The sequence below is a fragment of the Rhinolophus sinicus genome, linkage group LG02, assembly GCF_036562045.2.
Source record: "Rhinolophus sinicus isolate RSC01 linkage group LG02, ASM3656204v1, whole genome shotgun sequence".
Lineage (NCBI taxonomy): Eukaryota > Metazoa > Chordata > Mammalia > Chiroptera > Rhinolophidae > Rhinolophus > Rhinolophus sinicus.
In genome coordinates, this window is record NC_133752.1 from 169341391 (window position 1) to 169364056 (window position 22666).

The 22666-nt window shown below is 33.0% G+C and overlaps 1 protein-coding gene across 1 annotated transcript in view; it reads right to left on the reverse strand.

Annotated features, from left to right (window-relative positions):
* The window catches only part of PIK3C2G (phosphatidylinositol-4-phosphate 3-kinase catalytic subunit type 2 gamma), a 276245-nt gene that overhangs the window by 248550 nt on the left and 5029 nt on the right, over positions 1-22666 (reverse strand). Inside the window, exons 2-5 of the mRNA XM_019744695.2 lie at positions 11701-12459; positions 9376-9458; positions 6908-7065; positions 460-574 (exon numbers count right to left, since the gene is read on the reverse strand). Coding sequence (XP_019600254.2) covers positions 460-574; positions 6908-7065; positions 9376-9458; positions 11701-12378 — 1034 coding nt within the window. The 5' untranslated portion in view covers positions 12379-12459. The remainder of the gene's footprint in view (positions 1-459; positions 575-6907; positions 7066-9375; positions 9459-11700; positions 12460-22666) is intronic.

Sequence of the window (22666 nt, forward strand, 5' to 3'; positions counted from 1 at the left end):
TATTTTATCAATGTACTGATATTATTCCAAATTAAAAAATTACTTATTACAAAATAATTTATTTTTTTAAATTGTGATCAGTACTAATAAGCTTTATTAGAGCTAAGGTAATTTGGTTTGCCCAGGAGTTTCTTGATGTCAAAACTGAAAGGGAACCCCCTCAGTCCTGGGAACCCCCTCAGTCCTGGGCATACTGAGATGGTTAGTCACCCTAGTCACAGATCACTTAAGTACACATTACCATAAGTACACTAAATACAAAATAGAACCAAGAATAAGACTGTAAATGTGACTCATAAAATTTCAAAGTCACCTTTAGGGCGGCTGATTTAACTGATTTAATTATTCTGGTTAGAAGAGTATATTGTTTGTACAAAGTCTGTTTAAAAGAAAAAAAAAGAAGAGCTGCCTAACACAGGTTATAACAAAGCTCAAAAATTACTTTAATAAGATACTTACTTCTGTAAAAATTCTTCATAGCCACATATACTTAGAAGATAATCTTTCGAAGATAACTGCTCATTTGTACAAAAATGTAGAATTTCAGCAATTAGGTCTTTAACAAGACAATTAGCTAAAAACAAAGGTGAATAAAAAAGTTAATAAGAGCTTATTGTATATTGGCTAGGAAAAAGTTTTTGAACATATAAAATTATACACACATTATAATTTAGTGTATATATACAATATATAGTGTAACTGTCTAATTTCATCCTGAGGAATTAAAATAAAATGTATCTCATTTATTAGTCTGGTTGGATTTGGAGATATTTTTTGAAAAAACACTTTTTGCATTTTCTCTGCTCAGTCTTTCTTTATATTACTCATACATAACAGCTAGGTATTATATTCCTCATGTTAAAACCTTAGTACATTGTAGCTCTTTGCATAAAAAAAATTCTACTGTGGTTACCCTTAGGGACTTGTGAGATGCCAAAGAGATTATATAGTGAGTGATAAGTGACAAATAAGGAGTCTAAACGAAATCTGTCAGTTGCAGAGCCTGTGTCCTTAATTATTCTAAGTCTCCACAGATGGTTGTTCTTCCTTTCCCAAGTAGGAATCACACAAGGTTCTGCCTTGGACAGCATTGTAATAACCTTAATGAACATGTGTTTTCGTTCTCCACCTTTTCTGGGGCTCAAAGTGTAAATATACCATAAAGCAAAGACCTTTGTCTTTTCATATTTACATTCCATAATCTCCCCCACTAAGCTCTTATGTTCATATGCCATTTAATAGTGGCCAGACCATGCTGACTTGTTACAATGTGCATCTATAAATATTTTCCTAATTTTAAATAACAAATAGTATGGGATTCATATATTATCATAAATGATAATAGTTGAAAGTTTTTATCTATCTCTATCTCTATCTCTGTCTCTATCATCATATCTATCATCTATCTCCATGCTTTGAATGTGACCTTAAGGTCTCAATCAATGAAAGCAAGTGCAACAGACTATACTGTTGACCCTTAGCCAGTGAGAATTTGAACAGCATATTGCAAACACTCAATTACATTAGTCTAAGTCATGTTTTGTTTGCAATTATGTGTTTTCTTTGCTGTGGCTTCTTTTACTTCCACACCATTTTGTTTGTAAGGAAAAGTTTTTGATACAAAATGGCTAACAAAAAGTAGTGCAAATTATATTGCTGGGCCTGCCACAGTGCAAAAAGGAAGAGTGTAATGATAAATTTTAAAATGTAGGTTTTATAGTAGATCAAGATGTTAACAAATAAATGGTTGAATAAACAAGTGGTAGAGATCATCGGGCAATTAGGATTTGTGGAAATGCTTTGACATGGGAGAGAATATCTTAAACATACTGCTGCTTGGGAATATTGACTGAAGTAGTGTGAATTGAAGCTAGAAAAAAATATGGGCACAGGCAAAATCATGACTAAAAAGGATTTGATGAGGGGAAGAAGAACATCGCCAGTATGTGATGACAGGAAAACATCTTTAAAGACAACAGTTCACTGTAATTAATTTGGATCTCCCATTTCCAGGACTGCATCCCCTGTGCTTATGTGGCATTCATGTGAATTCATTACTTCACTACAATAATCTTTTCGCTTACATTGACATAACCCAATATCTAGCTATTATTTCTCTCCTGTCTTTGGTGTGATAGCTCTTATTGTCTGCTTCAGGTTACTCTTTGAATATTTTATTATTACTTCAAATTCAACATGTCTAAATCTGAAATTATCATCTTTCTCCTTGAAGCCAACCATTAAGTGTCTGTGAGTTAAACTTCTCATCCATATTGTGAGCCAACAAGTACTATGGTGTATTTTAAGTAGATTTTATACCTGTACCTTCATTTTGGCAGCTAGTATAATCCTTTTCCCAATTTCTTGTAGTCTCCCACTCTGTGCAGTTTTTCTCAATCTGTTGACCATATTGCCTACTTTATTAAAATGGCTAACGTCCATTTGAGATACTTAAATTATACAACTATGCACATTAAATCTAACTTTTTTATGCACCTTCTTTTATCCCTTTACACCTCTTTGGAAATATAAGTATCACTGCATTTTACTAAATCTTACTTCTTCAATTGTCATCTTTCCTACACTGGGCTCTAGTTCCACCATTTAAAGCCGCCCTCTTTTATGTATTCAATATCCACCTCTGAAGGTTGACATAAGGGGAGCTATTTCAAAATGGAGTTTGAACCACCATTCCAGAAGAACTGCCTGGCACGTCTTGCATTTTGACACTTTGAAATGTTTAGACTGGGCCAGACCTTTGGACTGGGCTAAAATCAAGATTGTTTTACGAGCAATTGTTGGTAAAGTTAGCTGAACATTCTGACCACAAGGATTGATGTTTAGGGACTTTCTATGTGAAGATAGAGTCAGTAACCAGTCATGTATAGCTAATGAGTAACTCAGCTTTACAATACCAATAGAAAATCTTTTTTTCCCCGTATAATTATTCCTTTCCTTTTTTCATAGAAAACCCTTCCTTTAACCCTGTAATCAGGACATGATTTGAGTTTCTGCCCAAATCTGTGCTTCCTGAATTGCATTTCTTTGATTACAAATAAACACTGTTAGCTCTTATTTTGTTTTTTTAATTTTAAATTAACACCCACTCTAAAGTTACTTTTGTCTTTTCTTAAAAATATTCTGTTTCTATTTCATCTATAAAATATTCCCTCATTTATTCCATTCACTTAAAATAATGTTATTTATTTACTTATTTATTTATTTATTTATTTATTTATTTATTTATTACCACCCTATACTGCCAATTTTCTTTAAAGAGTAGATAACTTCTGCAAACATTTCTCAATTACTCTTTAATCTTTGCAAACTGACTTCTACTTCCAACACTTTGGAAATCACATGGCCTCCTAATACAGTTCCAACCATGCATCATCTAAATCTAGAAAGCAGTTGAAAGTAAAGACACTGGCTCTAGAACAACTTTGGAGTTGGAAATAAGGACATGGGAATCAACTTCATTGAAGTGATAGCTTAAGACTGTGGAATCGAGAATTATGAGTTTGTTCAAAAACACCTGCTCTTCTAGAAGGATTCCATTTCCTCAATCTTGGGGAAGCAGAGCTCTATTTGGATGAAAACCCCTCACCCATCTCCTCCTCTTTACTTAAATAGATTTCATTATTCTTTAAGTTTCTAGCACCAGCTTCTATATTTTATCAAAGTCACTCTTGATACTGTGGATGAAAGAGGGATCACATACTAAACAAGCTCAGGGGAGGCCAGCATGGTGTGTCCAACAAATACAGAGACTGAAAGTAGCCATATAAGATGATCTGAACATAAAAATGCCTAACTAAAAGCAGGTCAGTGCAGTAGTCACATCCTAGGCCCGTAGCTTCCTTGACAAAGGTTAATCTTTACCTTAAGTGAGCCTGTCTGTTGTCTTCCTGCATCTAAGATAACATTCCTTTGAAATGTCAGAGTGATGTCCTTGTCCAGGTCCCTTAGGACACACCTACCATACCAGAGCATGAGACCACAGAACTCCTCATTGTTATCTTGTTCCCCCAATACCGTCTCTGTGTGCTGAAATTCCAGAGATTTCCCCTCTTTGCTATCTCCTGCTCCCTTAATCTATCGTCAGTGGATTTCATGTGACCCTCCTTACATCTCCTTCTTTTATTCTAATGTAAAAATATGTGGCAAAACTATCATTCTGTGGAGCATTTTCTCAATTTGTTGAGATTTTGCTTCCCACCGATAGTCAGTTTGACTCAAATAAACTCAGAAAAATTCTCTATGGGTTTGGACATTTCCTACATAGACAATATACTATTCAGACTTTTATTCCTTGTAGAACATCTGTATTACTAGTAAAACACTAATATGAAGTTTTGAAAGGATCATAGATGGAGGGGTTGAGAACAGGTCCACCCCAAGATATGCAACTTTGGCATGTGAACTATTTTGAATTGAAGGCAATCGAGACCCCGTGAGCTCAAGAGAAACTTTTACCTCTCCTTAAAGAATTTAAATTTGGGCCTTGTCCATAATAAGAGTTATTGCCAGATATAACTTTTGATGACCTATCTATAGGATGGGGAAAACATGTCATTACTGATCATCTGCTCTTTTTATTGTCCTGTAAATGACCCTCCTCCCTCTGAAGCCCCAATGTGCCTTACCTCATCCTTAGCTCAGAATGCCGTCTTTACCTCATTTTAACTTTTTGTATCTGAACTTATCATGTTATGTGGAGTCTCTGATTCTCTCGTGTATGTGGGGTTCCCATATGTGCATATATAATTAAATGTGGCCATTTTTTCTTGTTAATCTCTCCCACATTGATTTGATTATTAGACTAGCCAAAAGAATATAGAGGGTAGAAGAAAGTTTCTTCTTCACTCACACAGTTTTGGCAAAAAGGTTATTTTAAAGTTACAACATTTGAAATATTATTTAAACTTTTTTTTATGTGACTAAAGCAGAGACTCCCTAAAATACAGCTACCATTAACTTCATTCTGAGCTCGTTTCCTGCACATTCTGGAAAGGAGGCAGACTGGCTATCCATCAGCAAAAAACAATACAAAACAATGCAAACCTCCATACTTCCCTATGAAAGCTCTGAATTATCCCTTCCCACCCCCATATACTTTTATGTTAAGTTGGTATAAAAATCTTTATCTCTGGGTATTGAGCCTGTGACTTATACTGGGTAACTCCTATGTGTGTGTAAATAAACCTTGTCTTTTTTCCTGTTAATCTGTCTATTGTCAGTTAAGTCACAGCACCCCTACCCCTTCAAATATAGTAAATAGATAAAGGAAAAGTTTTTCTCCCAAGAGTGGTATATGCTACTCGGTATGTTTTCAGGAATGTGTCCTTACTCCTCCTGTACTTCTTCCTCCTTCCTCTCTGCATGTCCCTTTCCTCCTCCTCCTTTTTCTTCCCTTCCTTTTTCTTCTTATAAATACTTTCGATATTTTTGAGGGCACAGACATCCTCTTTACCACTACACATCTCTAACACTAAGCACAATGACCTAATCACCTTACTGAAACTTCTCATAAGAGTAAAAAGGGACCTCTAGTTTGCCAAATTCAACAAAGGAGAGAGAGGGAGAGGTGTTAGAAATTAAATTTAGTAAGTTGGAAGAATAGAAGATACCTCCCTAGTTCATAACTATTCCCTCTTCTGCAAAACCTGAAGCCAACATGACCCAGGCCATTCTGATTGCATCAAGGTGCAGAACCATTGATCTTGGCTGTGCCGTCAGAATTCTAGTTTTAGAAATTTGGAATTGGATCCAATAGAGAGATTGAACTTTCTTTAGGTAGCTGGCCAAATAGCATTTAAACTTGAGAGCTTGGCTTTCCGTGTGTTCTGGAAAAGCAAAGGAAATGAGTCAGAAGAAAGCAATAGAAACACGAGAAGCAATTACTCAGGGAGAAGATGAGGTGAAAGATATAAGGAATTTTGGATTGCTTGTTTATCTGTGCCTTTAGATAATTACCAATGTTTTGCTGATTCTTGCTTTTAAATTCTATACGAAATACCTGTATTATTTAAATTTTTTTTTTTTTTTTTCCTGTTTAAGCTAGCAGGAGTTGGTTTCGGTTAGTTTAAAACCAGATGGTCTTGATTAGTTTCAACATATTGTTAGGTTTGTAGTCATCTATACTCAGAGCCTTGGCTAGAGTAAGAAAAAGCAAAATAATAATAATAAGAATAATAATAAGAATAATAATATCAATGAAAAATATTTGTTGGAACATTATTTGTCAAGAAAAATAGATAGTATGTAGAAACTTATTTAGTAGCAACTAAATTTTGTTTAAAGAACTAATATTGTTTGGAAAAAGAGTTGACTATAACAGTGAAATAAAATATCAAACAACTTTAAAGACATTCTAAAAACTTAGAGAAATACGAATTATCTGGTGAGTTTAATGAAATATTGATTCCTGGCATCCATTCCCAAAGACTTTGAATCAATAGTTATATTTGATTCAGTGATTATGCACAGGGCTGCTGTAGTTATTACAGTGGGAATAAAGACCATATTTCAGTGCCTAGTCTACCTGACAATTTATTTACATTTCAGTGAAATTGTTCTTTCTAACACATTTTCACTTGTATATAGTCTTTAGCTAGAATATTTTTGAAATTTATTTTCTGTTTTTAGCTATAAGCTTGCTACACTTACTGTTTTATAGCAGGAAAATAAGGTGTCTTGGTTTGAGCTATGTGAAGAGAATTGTTAAGAACAATAGCTAAACAAATGTTAAAAAGATAATGTTTCCAGTTATTTTCCTCTTACTTCACTCAGAGGCAAAACACTAGCTAATAATGCTGATTTTCATGATTTTAGTCTGTGGACTCAAGGCTATGCAGCCTGTACCAGCTTTATGTAAATTTTTATGCTTATTTGCAAGGTTACTTACCATGTGGCATAAAATGAAGTAGTTGTGTTGAGTTATCAATACAAATATTGATATTAAACTTTGTATTAGAAAAGAGTCGATATGGAAATGTTGTAGTAGTGCTCCAGATCTTCCCTGAATTGGAATTAATATCAGCGGCATGATATGTTTCTCTGATTCTGAAAAATATATGTGAAAAAAATACTTAGGACAAGAGCACAAGAAACTTCATTAAGGGTTTGCTATGGAAGATTTAAAATATGAAAACAATCAGCAGCTGATTTGTGGAATAGGCCAGACTGGTAAAGATTACAATTATACCAAAAACAACTGTAATAGACTCTTTAAGCTTTTCCAAGAGCACCTCATTTGAAGGAATGAAGAATACATTGTCATTCATAAAGCATAAAAATTCAATCTGAACAATGATTTCATACTTCATTGACATTGCTTTGGAAGTCTAAACGTCTTCCCTTGGTTTTTGCTCATGCCTAACTTTTTCAAGCTGGAAGTCACTTATCTTGATGTAAGGATTTTGGTAAATAAATTATCTTGTTTGTCAAATTGGTAGATGCCATTTTTAGCTTCAGTTTTACTTAAATTTTTGGATTTTACACAAATCTTTGAATTTTACAGAAATTATTGAGCCCAGAAGTCATTTGTAAATTCTGAACAATTATTAGTTTTTGCTCAGATGAGTCAGAGAACTACAAAATAGTGTTTCCTTGGAGCCAGAAGCCTTGAATTTGATCCTGGCTCTTCCATTTAGTAGTTTTAAGATCAGAGACAAATTATTTGACCTGTTTCTTTGCACAAATTAGGATATTTATATCTACTGTAGTTCCCTCTTAGCTATGGTTTCACTTTACGTAGTGTCAGTTACCCCAATCAAACCCAATCTGAAAATATTAAACAGAAAGCTCCAAAATAAACTGTTTATACGTTTTAAATTGTGCGCCCTCTGAGTAGTGTGATGAAATCTTACATCACCGTGCTCCATCCCACCTGGGATGTGAATCATTCCTTTGTTCAAGGTATTCACCCACTAGTCACTTAGTAGACTTCTCAGTTATCAGATCAACTCTTCGGGTATCTCAGTGCTTGTGTCCAAGTAACCCTTATTGTACTTAATAATGTTCCTGAAGCACAAGAGTAGTAATGCTGGCAATTTGGATATGCCAAAAAGAAGCCATGAAATGTTTCCTTTAAGTGAAAAGGTTTATATACATGTGTAGGAAGAAGCTTAGTATATATAGGATTCGGTACAAACTGCTGTTTCAGGTATCCACTGGGGAACTTAGAACATACGCCTATGATAAGGGGGACTACTGGACCACATTTTAGATTTAAAGGGTCAAGTTCCTGGCCATGCTTGTCAGTTTGTTACAATGAGTAGCTTAGTCATGAAGAATCAATATTTATATATTTAAAGATCTTAATTTAGGAATCCAAATGGTCATTTTAAATTTTCTTGTGAGAACCAGAGCAAGAAGTTAATTAAACATTAAATATTTTCATGGATTTGACATGCTTCATTTTGTGTTTTTGTATGTGTGCCTTTCAAGTTCTTCCAATATGGTTATGAGTTTTTCAGGGCAGGGACCTTGCTTTTATATTTGCTTGCTTATTCTGTATTTGAATATTTCATGCATGGGCTAGTTGTTAAGCATTCAACTAACCTTTAAATGAATAATAATTCAAATCTTTAATGCTAAATAATGATTTAGTAGGAAGCTGCTATAGCTGATAAGTAAGCAAAAGTTTATTTATATGTGTATTTATTATATTTAAAACAACCATAATGGATAAGAATCAAGAGAACTAAAATGCAAATGCATTAATTTTTCAAAACTTCCAGGAACCTTAGCAATAGAAGAGATGGCATTATACAAATTTTAATTGCTAATGAGAAATTGTTCTTTTAAAAACAAGCATCTATTTTTATGTTTATTTTTAGATTAGCAAAAAGGGGATCAGTGATTTTTTTTGGTAATATTCCTAGTGGAAAAAAATTGTTTTTCAGTGGACAATCACCCATGCAATTGTCCAATATTCTGGCAGCCCATTCAAAATAAGATTGTGTTATTAAAAGAAAGATATTTTCATTATTCTAAGTAGTATATCTCAGACAGGAAGGACAAATCTATGCTAAATTGGGACAGAGCCATAGGAGTCAGTCATTTATGTCATTAAACGAGAAATTAATTCACTGAAAACTAAACTATCACCAAACAGTAAGGGCAGAACTGAAATTATGAAACTTTCAACTTTAACCAAATTTTCAAGAGAAAAAGTTTATTTGACTATAAATAACAAAAACAATACTGGAAGTTGATTAATGAACTAATTTGTCATAAATTTATGCTTTCACTACATTAAAAGAATTACAGAACATTTTATATGCAAAATTAATCAGTTCAGTGATGTTAAAATAGACAAATTTATGCAGATAAATAAATTTCAAAATTTAATGAAATAGCAACACTCACCTTTTCACTTTGTCACAAAAGGAGGCCAGACTCATATTACTGCCTTGAGGTACTTCAACTAGCTGAATGGAACAACCTATCAGCTTAAAATAAAAATTGCTAAATTAATATACTTTGGTGTGGAGAAAAGATGATTCAATTCTACATTTTTTTTCTTGTTTTAAAGATTTAGTCTGTGTTCATTTTTTAAAGATATTTAATGAAGTAATACATGTAGAAAATTGTATGAATCTTAAATATATGTTTTAAGTTTTGAGGAATGTATACAGCTGTGCCATCAATATCCCAATCAAAACATGGAACATTTCCATCACTTTAGAAAGTTCCTCCACATCTCCTTCTGTCAATCTGTACATCTGTTTTTCACCTACTGTTATTCAGATTCTATCACCATAGACTGGGTGTGTATGCCCTTTTGTTTCTGACTGCTTTCAATTAAATTATATATATGTATTTTAAATTTATCTATGTTATTGCACATATCGATAGTTTATCTTTTAAATTATTGATTAGTAGTATTCTGATACATGAATTTCCCACAATTTATTTATCTTCCTGTTGATAGACATTTGGGTTGTTTATGTTTTGAGGTATTATAAAGAAAACTTACTTTTCATATACAAGTATTTGTATGAACATGTGTTGTGAATGAATTCCTAAATGGCTCAGTCAGAGGGTGGGTGTATGATTAACTTTAAAATAAATCATTTTTGCTCTAAGTGTTTTGAATCTCTTATTGAGTACATATACATTTAAATTTATTATGTCTTCCTGATTGATCCTTTTATCATTATGAAATGACCCTTTTTTATTCCCTCTAATAACACTCTGCCTGGAACTATACTCTTTCTAATACTACTAACCACACTAGTTCTCTTTTGCTGGTTGAAAGTTAAATCTTCTTATTTTTTTTTGCTTTCAACCTGTCTGTGCCTTTGTTTCTTAAGTTTATCTCTTGTAGAGAGTAGTAAAGTCTTTCTTTTTTATCTAGTTTGTCAATTTCTCCCTTTTATTTGGAATGCTTAGCCTATTCATATTTAGAATATTTATTGATATATTTTAAATTTAAGACTACCATATTGATATTTGTTTCTACTATTTTGTTTTATTCTTCTATTTTTCCTCGCCTGCCTTTTTCCAAGTATTTGATCATTCAACATTTTGGCATTTCCCTTCTCTCAAGGATCGATGTCCTATGCTGCCTGTTGTTCAATGGCTAAAATCAGTTGCTTCATATATTTTTGTCTAACTTCATAATTGTTTTCAGTGGTGAGGGAAAGCTTAGTACTTGTTACACTGTCATAATCTAAAGCAGATGTTCCTAAAATTCATTGACTTTCAATTCAGATTAGTTGAGGTTCTACCTCCTTTGCAAGTGCCTCAAACAGAATTAGTTGTTTCTTCTATGAACTCATCTTATCTGCTATTTTGCTGTGTTACCTTTATTTGTTTGCAGGTTAATTTGAGTAATATGCTAATCCTGAAATCAGGTACCATGTATTTTCTTCTTTGCATTCATTGTGCCTAGTATATCATGTATATTAAGAATATGATAAATAGTTGTTGAGTAAATGAAGAATCCTTTTGCCTCACGCTGTAAATTACAGTTGCAATAATATTCCTTCTTTTTACTGTTTACTTCCTGTTTCACTTGTGTCTAGACTCAGCATAAGAACAGAAATGTTCAAATATTGTACAAGAAACTCTATAGTTACTAAAATGATTGGAAGCCACTAATGAAACCATTAGGATGAATTGCACAATGATTACTTAATTGCCTACTTTTGGAATGATCCCAATAGAATTTGTCTGCCAACAGTATAATTTAGGAGCCTCTGACTAAAAGGATACTTTCCTACCAATAATAATCTAAAGTTTTAGTTCATGAGAGTTTGACTCAATATATGAATGTAATGAAATGTTTGTGTTTCTGAGTGTCCATAATAACACAATAAGAATAGAAAATACTATCATCTGTGACATTTTTATATATTATATTTTATATGACACTATATTTTATATGATACTATATTTTATATGATACTATGATATTTTTATCTAATAAAATGTATATACTACAAAATTATATTCAGATTTGATCAAACTGGAACTTTAAAAATATTAGAAAAATTTTATTTCCCTTTCTTCAGAAGAAATCATTAATTCAGGAACACAGAATATATAAATAATAATTATTTTTTTCCAAAATAATATTAATATATTTTCCTATTTAAGGTTCATTACCCCTGTTACCAAATTAATCCAGCATACTATTACATTATTCTTTCAGATTCATAATTTCAGGTCAACATATAAGAAACATACCTCTATGTTCTTTGGCCACGTACTTTCCCTTATTGTGGGTAGAATGGAACATTCAAAAAGCATTGTAGAAGGTTCTACAGTGTTCATAGTTCCACTCCTTTTATTCTCTTCTCTTGACATGAAGTCAGTTGAGAATGATGGATATGTAGAATGAATGCTATTTTCAAATCCCATAGGATATTTATGATGTTCATTTTGTAATTCTATTTGTGAATTAATTTTATCCAAACTAGTGGGTGATGGAGCTAAAATATTGAATCTGTAATCAGCAGCATCATGGCATTTTCCTGTGGGGTTTCCCCAAGAGTTTTCTTTATTCATGTTCTGAGGATTTGGTAGCACAGAATGCCTAAAACCAATTACTGGGGTTTCCTTAACTTGGTGAAAGAAGAGTTCTGAGCTTTTAGAAGTGATTTCGTTCAAGGATATTCTCTGTGTTTCATCTAATGAATGCTTTTTTGAGTTCCACTTTGGTGCACTGGGCACAGAAATGGTGTTTTCTTCAATTTCACTCTGATAGAGTGGGATTTTATTACTGATTTCATCTACTAGATGATCAAAACCCAGACTGACGTGGCTAGCAAAAAGGGGTTGATTTGCTGAGTGTAATTCTTGGTGCTCATGCTGTTCTTCATGTGATTCACTGGGATTTAAATCTGTTTTCCAACAATATGCCATTCTTTATTTTATGTGACTGAAAGGGTTGACTCTACTCCAAATATTTCATTGATGATATTAAAACAGAGTATAGGAATTTCCCTAGAAAAAGCATAAAAGGAAAAAAAATATTATTTGATTAATCAGAAATAAAAGAACTTGCAAGAAAGGAACATGATGAATAAACATAAGCACTTGTTTTAAAGCTTCTCCTTGGCAGATGAAATAATTCCTTGAGTAATATAAAACTCCATCAAAACTCACAACATTAAAGTCCATGAGAAAATATTGACTTCAGATATTCATGAAACTCCTGTGATAGAAAATAAATCCACCTCAGTTATGATAGGAGCTTCATGAATCAATCCACAGTTAATATTCCACTTTGGACTGCTTTTCTTGCTGAAGATCCACTTGCTTATATTATCACTATTTTCCTCTGTATTCAGTCATCTATAAGCATGCTAGCATGGTGAAATCTCTTTTGTATTAGCTAAAAATTCTCTTCTTTATCAGCAGTTACTCCATCTCTAGACATAGGCTTAACTTTTTCTGCCCTCCATAGCCAATCACCTTGTAGGTTGGTTAGATCCTTTCTTCTCCTCCATACTTTTTTAAAAATTGCAAACCTTTTTCATCACTTCTCCAAAATGACTTTCATTAAGTGAATCAGTGAGCTTCATGTCAGTGAATTCAACTGACATTTATCAGTCTCTGCAACATTTGATTCTATTCATCACACTCTTAAAGTTCTTTGCTTTTCTATGTCATCTGTTTGAACCGTACTGTCTGCGTTCTTCTCTGTTTGCTTTTTTTCAAAGACTTCTTTGCCTAGTACTCATTTTCTACTTGATTCTTGTCAGAGCTTCTTGTCAATTATCCTCTCCTTGTAAGGTATTTTATATCTCTTGTGCTTTAAAAAATCATCTGTATGTCAATGACTATAACCTAGACTGTTCTTATTACTCAGTATCTCCTCTTAAATTATTTTTACTTCCAACATAAAGTCCAAAAATTAAATCATAATTCACCCAAGAACATGCTCCTATTCTAGTATTCTCTGTGACAGAAAATGGCCCAATGGTCTATTTAATTGCTTAGACCAGAAACCAGGGTTTCATCTTTGATCTTCCCTCGCCTTTATTCTTCTATATCCAATAAACCACCAGTTCCTATAAGAAATCTTTCTTCCTCCCTCTGGCTACCAATGCCATAATCCTAAGGTAAAGTTTTCATTTTATTACCTGCAATGTTGCATTGGTTCTGAAACTGCTTCTATGTTTTCTGCAATCAGTTCTTGTGTCCTATAATCCATTTTATTACATTATAGTGATATATTCTTAAAAATTAACCAAGTATCTCCCCTGCAAGTAGCTTTTCAGTGGTTTTCTACTGTCCCAGGATAACTAACATCCATAGTGTAACGTATGTAAGATTTCTATTTCCTATTAGATCATTAGACCTTGTCTTGCTCACTTACAACTCAGTATCTAGTACATTTCTTCAATCAGAGTAGTTGCTCATTTGTATTTGTTGAACAGTGATTTAATACATTTTAAAAATTATAATTGAGTGAAAAAAATAAAATTGAAAAGTATTTGTGTCACTTTTATGGATTTATTAATTTCCTTAACAATTATATCTGTCTGTGAAAGACAAAAAATTAAAGGATAATTATGATAATGGTTAACTATCAAATATGATTATTAATCTGTTTTGCAATGGCATTTGATTTTTATTATATTGGCAATTAAGATTCACTTAGAATTTATAACCACCTAAGAAACAAATGAATTAAGACATATTAGGTTGGTACAAAAGTAATTGCGGTCTAAAAGGTTAAAAATAATTGCAAAAACCTCAATTACTTTCGCACAAACCTAATACTTCACTCAAGAAATTGAACTGATAGATGTGGGAAAGATTTTTTAAGAGATATAAGTAAAAAATGTATAGAATGAAGTCTTAACCATAAAATTGAGCTATAAACTATGATTCCAAACTATTTTAATTCATGGCCCAAATAGATACATTGTCTAGCCAGAATCCCTTTTCCAGGAATTGCTATTTTTTAAATCTTAGTGAAGTCTACATTTCTTTAAGCATATTTTACTTCTTCATTCGTCCCTGTCATAGAACTCAGAATTTGTTGGCAGGTGTGACTTTGACAACCAGAGTTAATATTCCACTCCAGTCTTCTTTCCCCTAGCCTTCTCTGTCTTAGCTTAAGTATAGTAAATGTAACTATCTAAAAGTGACTTTTAGAGTTTTTGGTGGTTTCAAAAGACCTGACTCAGTTTTTAAAAATTATTTTTTTTTAATTTTGTAGAGCCATTAAAGGAGGTCTTTAAATAAGGTCTCCAGTGATGTGATGCTAAAATTAAAGATTCCCTTAGGCTGTACCTTGTTATTGTTAATAATGATGATGATACATAAAATTTTTTGAGCACCTACTCTGTGCCACTGCTCTACATACAAGTTTATATTTACATGTATTACCATTTATTTCTCATCTCAACCTGTGATATTATTATTGCCATTTAACAAATGAAACTGAAGCACAACAAAGTGAATCAACTTACCCAAGGTCTCAGAGTTTGTGTTCACAGATTTGTTTTAAGTAGGGATTAAAGAGAGGCATATGGGTGATCATGCTATACACATTATAATATGACATCTGGAGTATGCCTAAATTAAGGCACCGAGGCATGGCATTAACTAAACTATCTCTACTGAAAAGAATGGAAAACTTTTACATTTTTATTAGTAACAGTATTTTTTTCAAGCATTTCTGGCAGCACTAAAACTGAAATGGGTTCAAGGTCTGTCTGAAAAATCTCATTATCATGAGATAAAGGAGAATGAGAAATACTTATTCGTATTGAAAATGTAATAAAAACAACACTTCTCCCAGATCCGTTTTTTTTCAATATTAAATTTGGTGATTTTAAGAAATTTCTAATAATTTTAAATCTATTCTTTATTATCATGATTTAGAAACTAGAGTGTTTCTTAGTTTATCAATACACAGAGATGTTATTTATTGCCAGCTGTCAAATATTTACATTCTGCATTATGAAGTAGTGCATAAATAATTAAAAGTCATATAACTTGACTTTGAGGCAGAACTGTACATACAGATTAGCAGCAGTTTATGACGTAATTGAGAAGGCATGGCTATCGTTTCCTGATTTCAATAAGACTGTAGAACTATAGGAAATACTTGTGGTAGGCAGAATAATGGCACCACCAGAATTCTCACGTTTTAATCCCTGGAATGTGTGAATATGTTAGGCTACTTCGCAAAGAGGGACTAAAAATTGCAGATGGAATTAAGTTTCCTAATCAGCTGATTTTAAAATAACAACATTGTCTGAATGAGTTCAGTATGATCACAAAGATTCTTACAATGGAAGAGGGGGCAGAAGAGGTCAGAGTGATGTGATTTGAGGACTCAACCTACTTTTGGTGGCTTTAAAGATGGAAAAAGAGGGCCATGAGCCAAGGAGTTCAAGTAGCCAATAGAAGCTGCAAAGGGCAAGGAAACAGATGTCCCCCTAGAAGCCTACAGAGATACAGCCCTTACAACACTGTGATTTTAGCACGAGACCCCTGTTGTATTTCTGACCTACAGAATTGTACAACAATAACTTTGTGTTGTTTTAAGTCACTAAGTTTGTGATCAACTGTTATAGTAGTAATATAAAATCAATACAATATACAAACTGAAAACTGCTTCCAAAATCAATTGGAAAATCAAGGACTAGCAGAAGTGTAGAAGGCCACATAAAAATAGTCATCTTTTTTTTGTTGGTAAGTACGTCTAAGTACTAACAGGATATTTAAAAGATGTTAGTAATAATGACTTAGTGTACTACAGTTGCTTATAGTTTTCTAGTCAGTTCAACTTTCAAGAGATCAGTTTTTACTGAACGCTAATTACTCATCTGGCCTCAAAGAGAAAGCACAGACAAAATTTAGGTACCTATCATAAAAAGGGCACCCCCTACCCCAGCTGCTTCAATTTTCTAAGTATACAAAGAAATGCACTTTATTTCATTTTTTTAACCTAATAGATTCTTTTCATTCAGAGTATTTAAAAATGTAAGAATGCCTTTCTATCCCCCACATCCAGAGTACCTTGTCAGAATATTAAAATAATTTTATGCAAGAAGGTTGTGGTTTTGATTTAATAGGATTTTATTAAAAATTTCTCATCTTCTGAAGTAAGCTTAAATAACTGAATATTTATGCTGTACTTGTGGCAAGTGTTTCTGCTTCAATTTTCTAAATATACAAAGGTGCTAATATCGTCCAAATAGCTCCAGTGTTCAGAATGGGAACAAAAATATTTATTTTATAAAAGAATGAGGAGTAAAAAGAACCTTTCTGAAAATGTCTGTTCTTGATCCAAAAAGTTGTGGCTAGATTACTGATAGGTATACCTACAGGGGAAAGATGAGAAGAGGGTAAAAATAATCAATTATGACATTGAAGAAAAATGATTTTTATTTCCGATAACAAATTGTAGGCATTGAAAATTTACCACTTTAAAAAATACAAATACATTTCATGGAAGATACTGTGCCAACATAAGACATGTCAAAGTTTAATCAAGCTACACCATTTGTATTTTCAGTAAGATGTAGGGAAAGTCTGTATATCTATTGACACTAACTTGGTTCCTGAGAAGACTCTGAGCTATCAGGGTCTGAAATTCCCATCTCTCTTCATCTACTGAGCTAATTGAATATACCCTGCATATGCACACAGAAACTCGTATTTTAGCTAGACATAAATCTGACCTTTCTCAGCTCAATTTGTTGTATGAATACAGAAAAGACCACATTATATATACATATAGTTATGTATGTATCTATTATATTATGTATATTCTATATGCCATATATAATATACATTATATTATATATGTAATATATTATATATGTTATATTATATCATATGTTATATTATATGTCATATAGAATATAATATATATTACATTGTATATATTCTATATGTCATATATAATATATATAATATATATTGTATATATGTAATTGGTTGTGGTCTTTTCTGTATTCATACAAGAAATATGTATATATGTATAAAATATACATATACGTATAAAAACATACATATATGTTTTTACGTTATCTCATTTTTTTCAATTTCTAATTTAAAATTGATGAAAATGTAAATGTATTATTTTCATGAGCTCTGATGCTATTTTCACCTAAGAAAAGACAAGAGGTGCTTAGGGAAAATATTAATTTTCAAACAGTCTCTATCAGATGCCTTTTTATATGAAAAAGTGACATTTTCCTAATCACATAAATCCTATATAAGCCTCATGTCTCGTTAGACTGCTTAAGGCTAGCTGTATATGCAGAATTTGAAGTTGTCACCTATTCTTATTTTTGAGAAATACTGACTTGAATAAATCGAGGTATTTATTTATACATCTATTTACTCATTTTTCACATTTACTTATTCAGTAACTGTTTTTAAGTATATTGTGTCAAGCACTTGCAAAGCACGGGGAATACAAAAATGATAAAACACAGCTCTTGGCTTCAAGGAGTTCATAGACACAAACTTATAATACAGTGCAATATGAGAATTACTTTAATAGACACAGGCTCCATTTTCTTTAGGGCAATTTTATACAGAATACTGTGTAATATATATTGGATATATTTTTGTTGGAATATGCAATATATCACAGAAAATTTTGTGTGAGTCATTCAGACCTGGTTTAAAGAATACGCATATTTTGATTCCAAAGTATTGTTAAAGTTTCAACCCTAAACATGATAAAGCAGAAATTCATTCAGTTCCTCTGAGTGGCTCATCAGAGTAAATAGGACAATGAAAAGTCAGCCTCCACCTCCTATATAAGAACTTTGGGGGAAGTGATCTAGTGGGAATGAAACCTGTTGCAGGGGGAGGACAAAGATAATGAGGGAGTACGACACCGACCCTGACAGGCGGAAGTCCCCAGACCCAAGTCTGATAGCCCTTGAAATATGACACTCTGTGGAGTTTCCATACACACCACCTAGTGGTATTTTGGTAAGAGCCAATAATGCTTCACCTATTGTCAAACAAATCTACCTGGAAAAAATACCAAGACAATAAGAATTCTAAAGTGATCAAAGCACTTGTAGATGTTGTTTGCTGTGTCTACTGCCACCAATATGTAGGTCTCCTTCCCCTACATACATGTCTGTTATTGAGTGTTCTACTAGGAATGAGTAGGTTTGTTAGACAATTAGTTTTAATAAATTGATGCTCAGAGAAATCTTTTACATTAAACCTATGAACAAGAGCATCAGGATAAGAAGATTGAAATTTATCAGTGAGTTCGGAAAAGATTCAAGAAAAGGTTCGTAAGCTAAGAGAAGGAAGAGCCATAGTTTTCCAGACAGGTTTGGGAAAAGAAAGAGGAGACCCTTGATTTGTTTGCCAGAGGATATAAATTTTGCAATGTCAAGGAGAAAAATAAGTAGGAAGAAAAACAGATGTAGGAAAAAGAAGGGATAAAGAAGATGTGAAATATAGAAGAAATAAGATGAAGGTGGAAGAAAGGTGAAGACATGAAAAAATACTCTGTTGCAAACTGAGTACTAGGTACTGAGTTTTAGCAGTGAAAAAGACCAACATGGTCTATAAGTTAATGGGAAAAAGAACTGTCATCAGATTTTTTGGCAGCAACACCTTGTGTTAGAAGAAAATCAAGCAGTGACATATTTAAGATACTCAAGGAAAGAAAATGGGAACCAAGAATATACAGTCACTGAATCTGACTTCCAAATTAAAACTTCCCAAACTTTTATGACCACACAAGAATTTGGGAAATATTGTTCTCATTGATGGTTTATTAATAAACTACTGGAGAGTAAACTTCTGATAATCAAAATGACGGAGATACATCAACATAAAATTTCTTGGTGAGCATTAAATATATACATATTTTCTTATTTTAGTAATGGCTGCTAGCACTGGCAATTTCGATACAGTTCAACTTTAATCAAAGATGGGGAAAATGGAGAGAACATGTACATATTTGAAAACTATTTTTATTAGTCATATGGGTGATTGTGTTAAAATTGTTTTTTCTCAGAATATTCTGTGTGTAATGTTGGATAAAACAAATAAGTAATTCTAGCATCCCCAATGCGCTTGAGAATCAGTATTCTCTGTAGTACAGAATTAGGGCTGAAAGTATCAGAATGAACTCATCAGGTTTTTTTTTTTTTTTAATCTATCATCTATCTGTCTGTCTATCTATCAACTATCCATCTACCTCTTCCTTGGAAAGTCCTAGAAATAATGCCCATCTCAGTAAAAATGAACATCCCTAACATCTAGATTGTGATATTGAAATACCATTTTGCACTAAAAGAAAACAGGGCTACTTGAAGGACCAGCAGATTTAGGGTCTAGGGCAGATAATGTATAAGATGAGCCTCAGAGGTTCTATCACTCTAGTTAGTAAAGAAGATATCAGAGAATACAACGGTGCATTAATAGGACTTGAAAGCCACCTTGGGAAGGCTCTCATTGGCCAATAAGTGTAATAACTTAAATGGAGAAAAACATGTCAAATGTACTTCATGCATGAAATCATGACACAGATACACACATACAGTTAACTAATTGCCTTTGTGTAACCCAGGGTTAATAAAGTGCACAATCAAACATTTGTTTTATTTATTTTTTTGGATGAAATAATTACTGGGTAACTAAGTTATAGATGAGGCAAAGTTTCTCTTTGTAGAAGTAGTGCAAGAAGTAAATGAAAAAATGATAAAATTGGGTTATCAATATTTTACAATAAGGGATGAATAATATAATGTAGGCATCAAGCATTGATGGCTGCTAACATCACAAAAAAGAGAGGCAGCCAGGCATTTTGTTCTTTCTGATAAAGAATTCAAAACTACCATGATCTAATCCAAATCTATTCTAATCCTAATCTATTCTGATTAAGTATCTTGATCCAATCACCAACATACAAAAAACAGAGGGCAGAGAAATATGCTAAACTACATCAGGATGGGAATCAATACAGAAAAAATAAGCTAGTTTTTTCAAGAAATAAATTGCAAGGAAAAAATGTAGATGAAATATAGTAATTGAAAAAGGCTATAAAAACATGCTTAGCCCTGCACCACTGAGAAAGAGAGGGGGAGGGAGGGAGGGAGGGAGGGAGGGAGGGAGGGAGGGAGGAGGGAGGGAAGGAAGGAAGGAAGGAAGGAAGGAAGGAAGGAAGGAAGGAAGGAAGGAAGGAAGGAAGAGAAAGAAAGAAAGAGAGAAAGAGAGAAAGAGAAAGAGAGAGGCACAGCAAAGCCATACACTTTAGGGATACACACTTGGATGATGAAACTGTATAGAAAAGTATAGAAATTATATCAGAAGAATATTTATTCTTGAGGAGAAGAGGGGTGTTATGGTGTGGGGGGCACAGGGAGGGCTTTTGGAGAGACAGCAAAGGTTTATATCTTGACATGGAGAGTAATTAAAAGGTTGTTCAATTATAATAGTACATGAAGCTGTACATTTGCTTTATGTGGTTGTTACTATCATAAATTTTTAAAAAGGTAGGTAGTTTGATTTGTTAGACATAATGGAATTTCAGTATTTCTACAAAATCTAAGCAAAGATTCTTAGTTAGTATTTGCCCGTGTAATGCTTCAATTCAGGAAATAAATCTTGTGGTTGAAACTAGTTTAAGAGATTTTGGAGATTAAGAAGAGATATAATCAATATGAAATAGAATCCCATTGTGGGAGACAACAAATAATTAATGGCTACACCCAAAAACGAAAAGTACAAAATAGCCTGAGAGATACGAAGAAAACCATAAGCCGTTATCACCTTACTTTGTTCATTTCTGGTCCTGGTAAGCGGGAAAGAAGTGAAAGGTGAGTGGTTCTTCCTTTAAAGATTCTTTCTTTAAAGGATTCAGGTTCTTCCTTTAAAGAACCTGACTGGGAAGTTGTACGCATCATTCTGCTCACATTCATTGGTCTGAATATATAACCACAGGAAGGCTGGGAAATGTAGTCCCCTATTGTGTTGCCACAAGACCATAGAAAACATGAATGTTCTATTCCAAAAAGGAAGAAATGAGTTTATTTAGAACATGCAGGATGGAGTGGTGTTGAAGTTCTCTGGGAGGCCAGGAGTTACAATGTGAAATGAAGATGTTGAACTAGGTGCAACTAGGAACAAGAATCCTTAATGGATGTGGAGGAACTAGGTCAGTGAATGTCAGTAAATAAAAGGGACATAGGTCGTAGAGCAAGATGTCATGGGACCTGAGGAGTGGAGTTTAAAGTTGTGTTGAAAAAGGCCTGTTGTAAGACAGTGGCAATCTTTAAGAATGTTGCTCTTGCCTCCTGTCCTTGGTATGCGGGGCATGAGAGAATGAATAGCTTCCATGGGAGAGATGCAAAGGAGCAGAGTTAGGCAAACGAAGTGAAGAGGGCTAACGAAATCAACAACACATACATTAACTATCTTGCATAAATTAAATACCAGCTGGAAAAACTACCTCTCACTATACATTATACAAGTTGGGATTTCTGTCCCTCTTCTTACTTTGAGGAGAACAAAACTGGATTAAGTAAATTCAGCTTTAGTTCTTAAACTTATCTGTTTAATTTAAATATTTGTAGACAAATATTTATTTTAAATAATATGTTAGTAACATATGTTACTATGTTCCTGGTAAACAACTCCAGCAAAGTTATAATTTTAGAATATGGGATCACTCTTTTATTCTATGCAATTTTAACCAAATATAAAAAGATGTTTATTGTCATATTTATATCCATCTAGTTTAAGCTTCATTGTTAAATACTAACATAACTTAGCAAAATTTTTATACATACAAAAGGTTACCCTTATTTTTTGTAAATATTTGAGAGTAAAAGTAGCAGAAACCAGTCAGTAAGAGTTTATTCTAGGGGAGAACTCTAACATGGATCTGAAATTGAAGTGGTAAATAGTTTTATCTGGTAAATGAAATTTCATTACATGGCAATGGATTCTCAGGACTTGGTTTGAGAATTGTGTGGCTTGGGATGATAATGCTCCATTGCCACCATGCGCATGGATGCAGGAGAGGGGAGAGGAGGCAGGAATGCCACATCGTACCCATCACTGTTCTAGTAGCTACTAGAAGCATGTCCATATGTTTTACTGAATACATTTAAACTTATAGGTGAATTAAATATTCAAAGTATCACAGATATGTAAAGATACAGACTTAATTATGTTTAGTATTGACATTATTAGC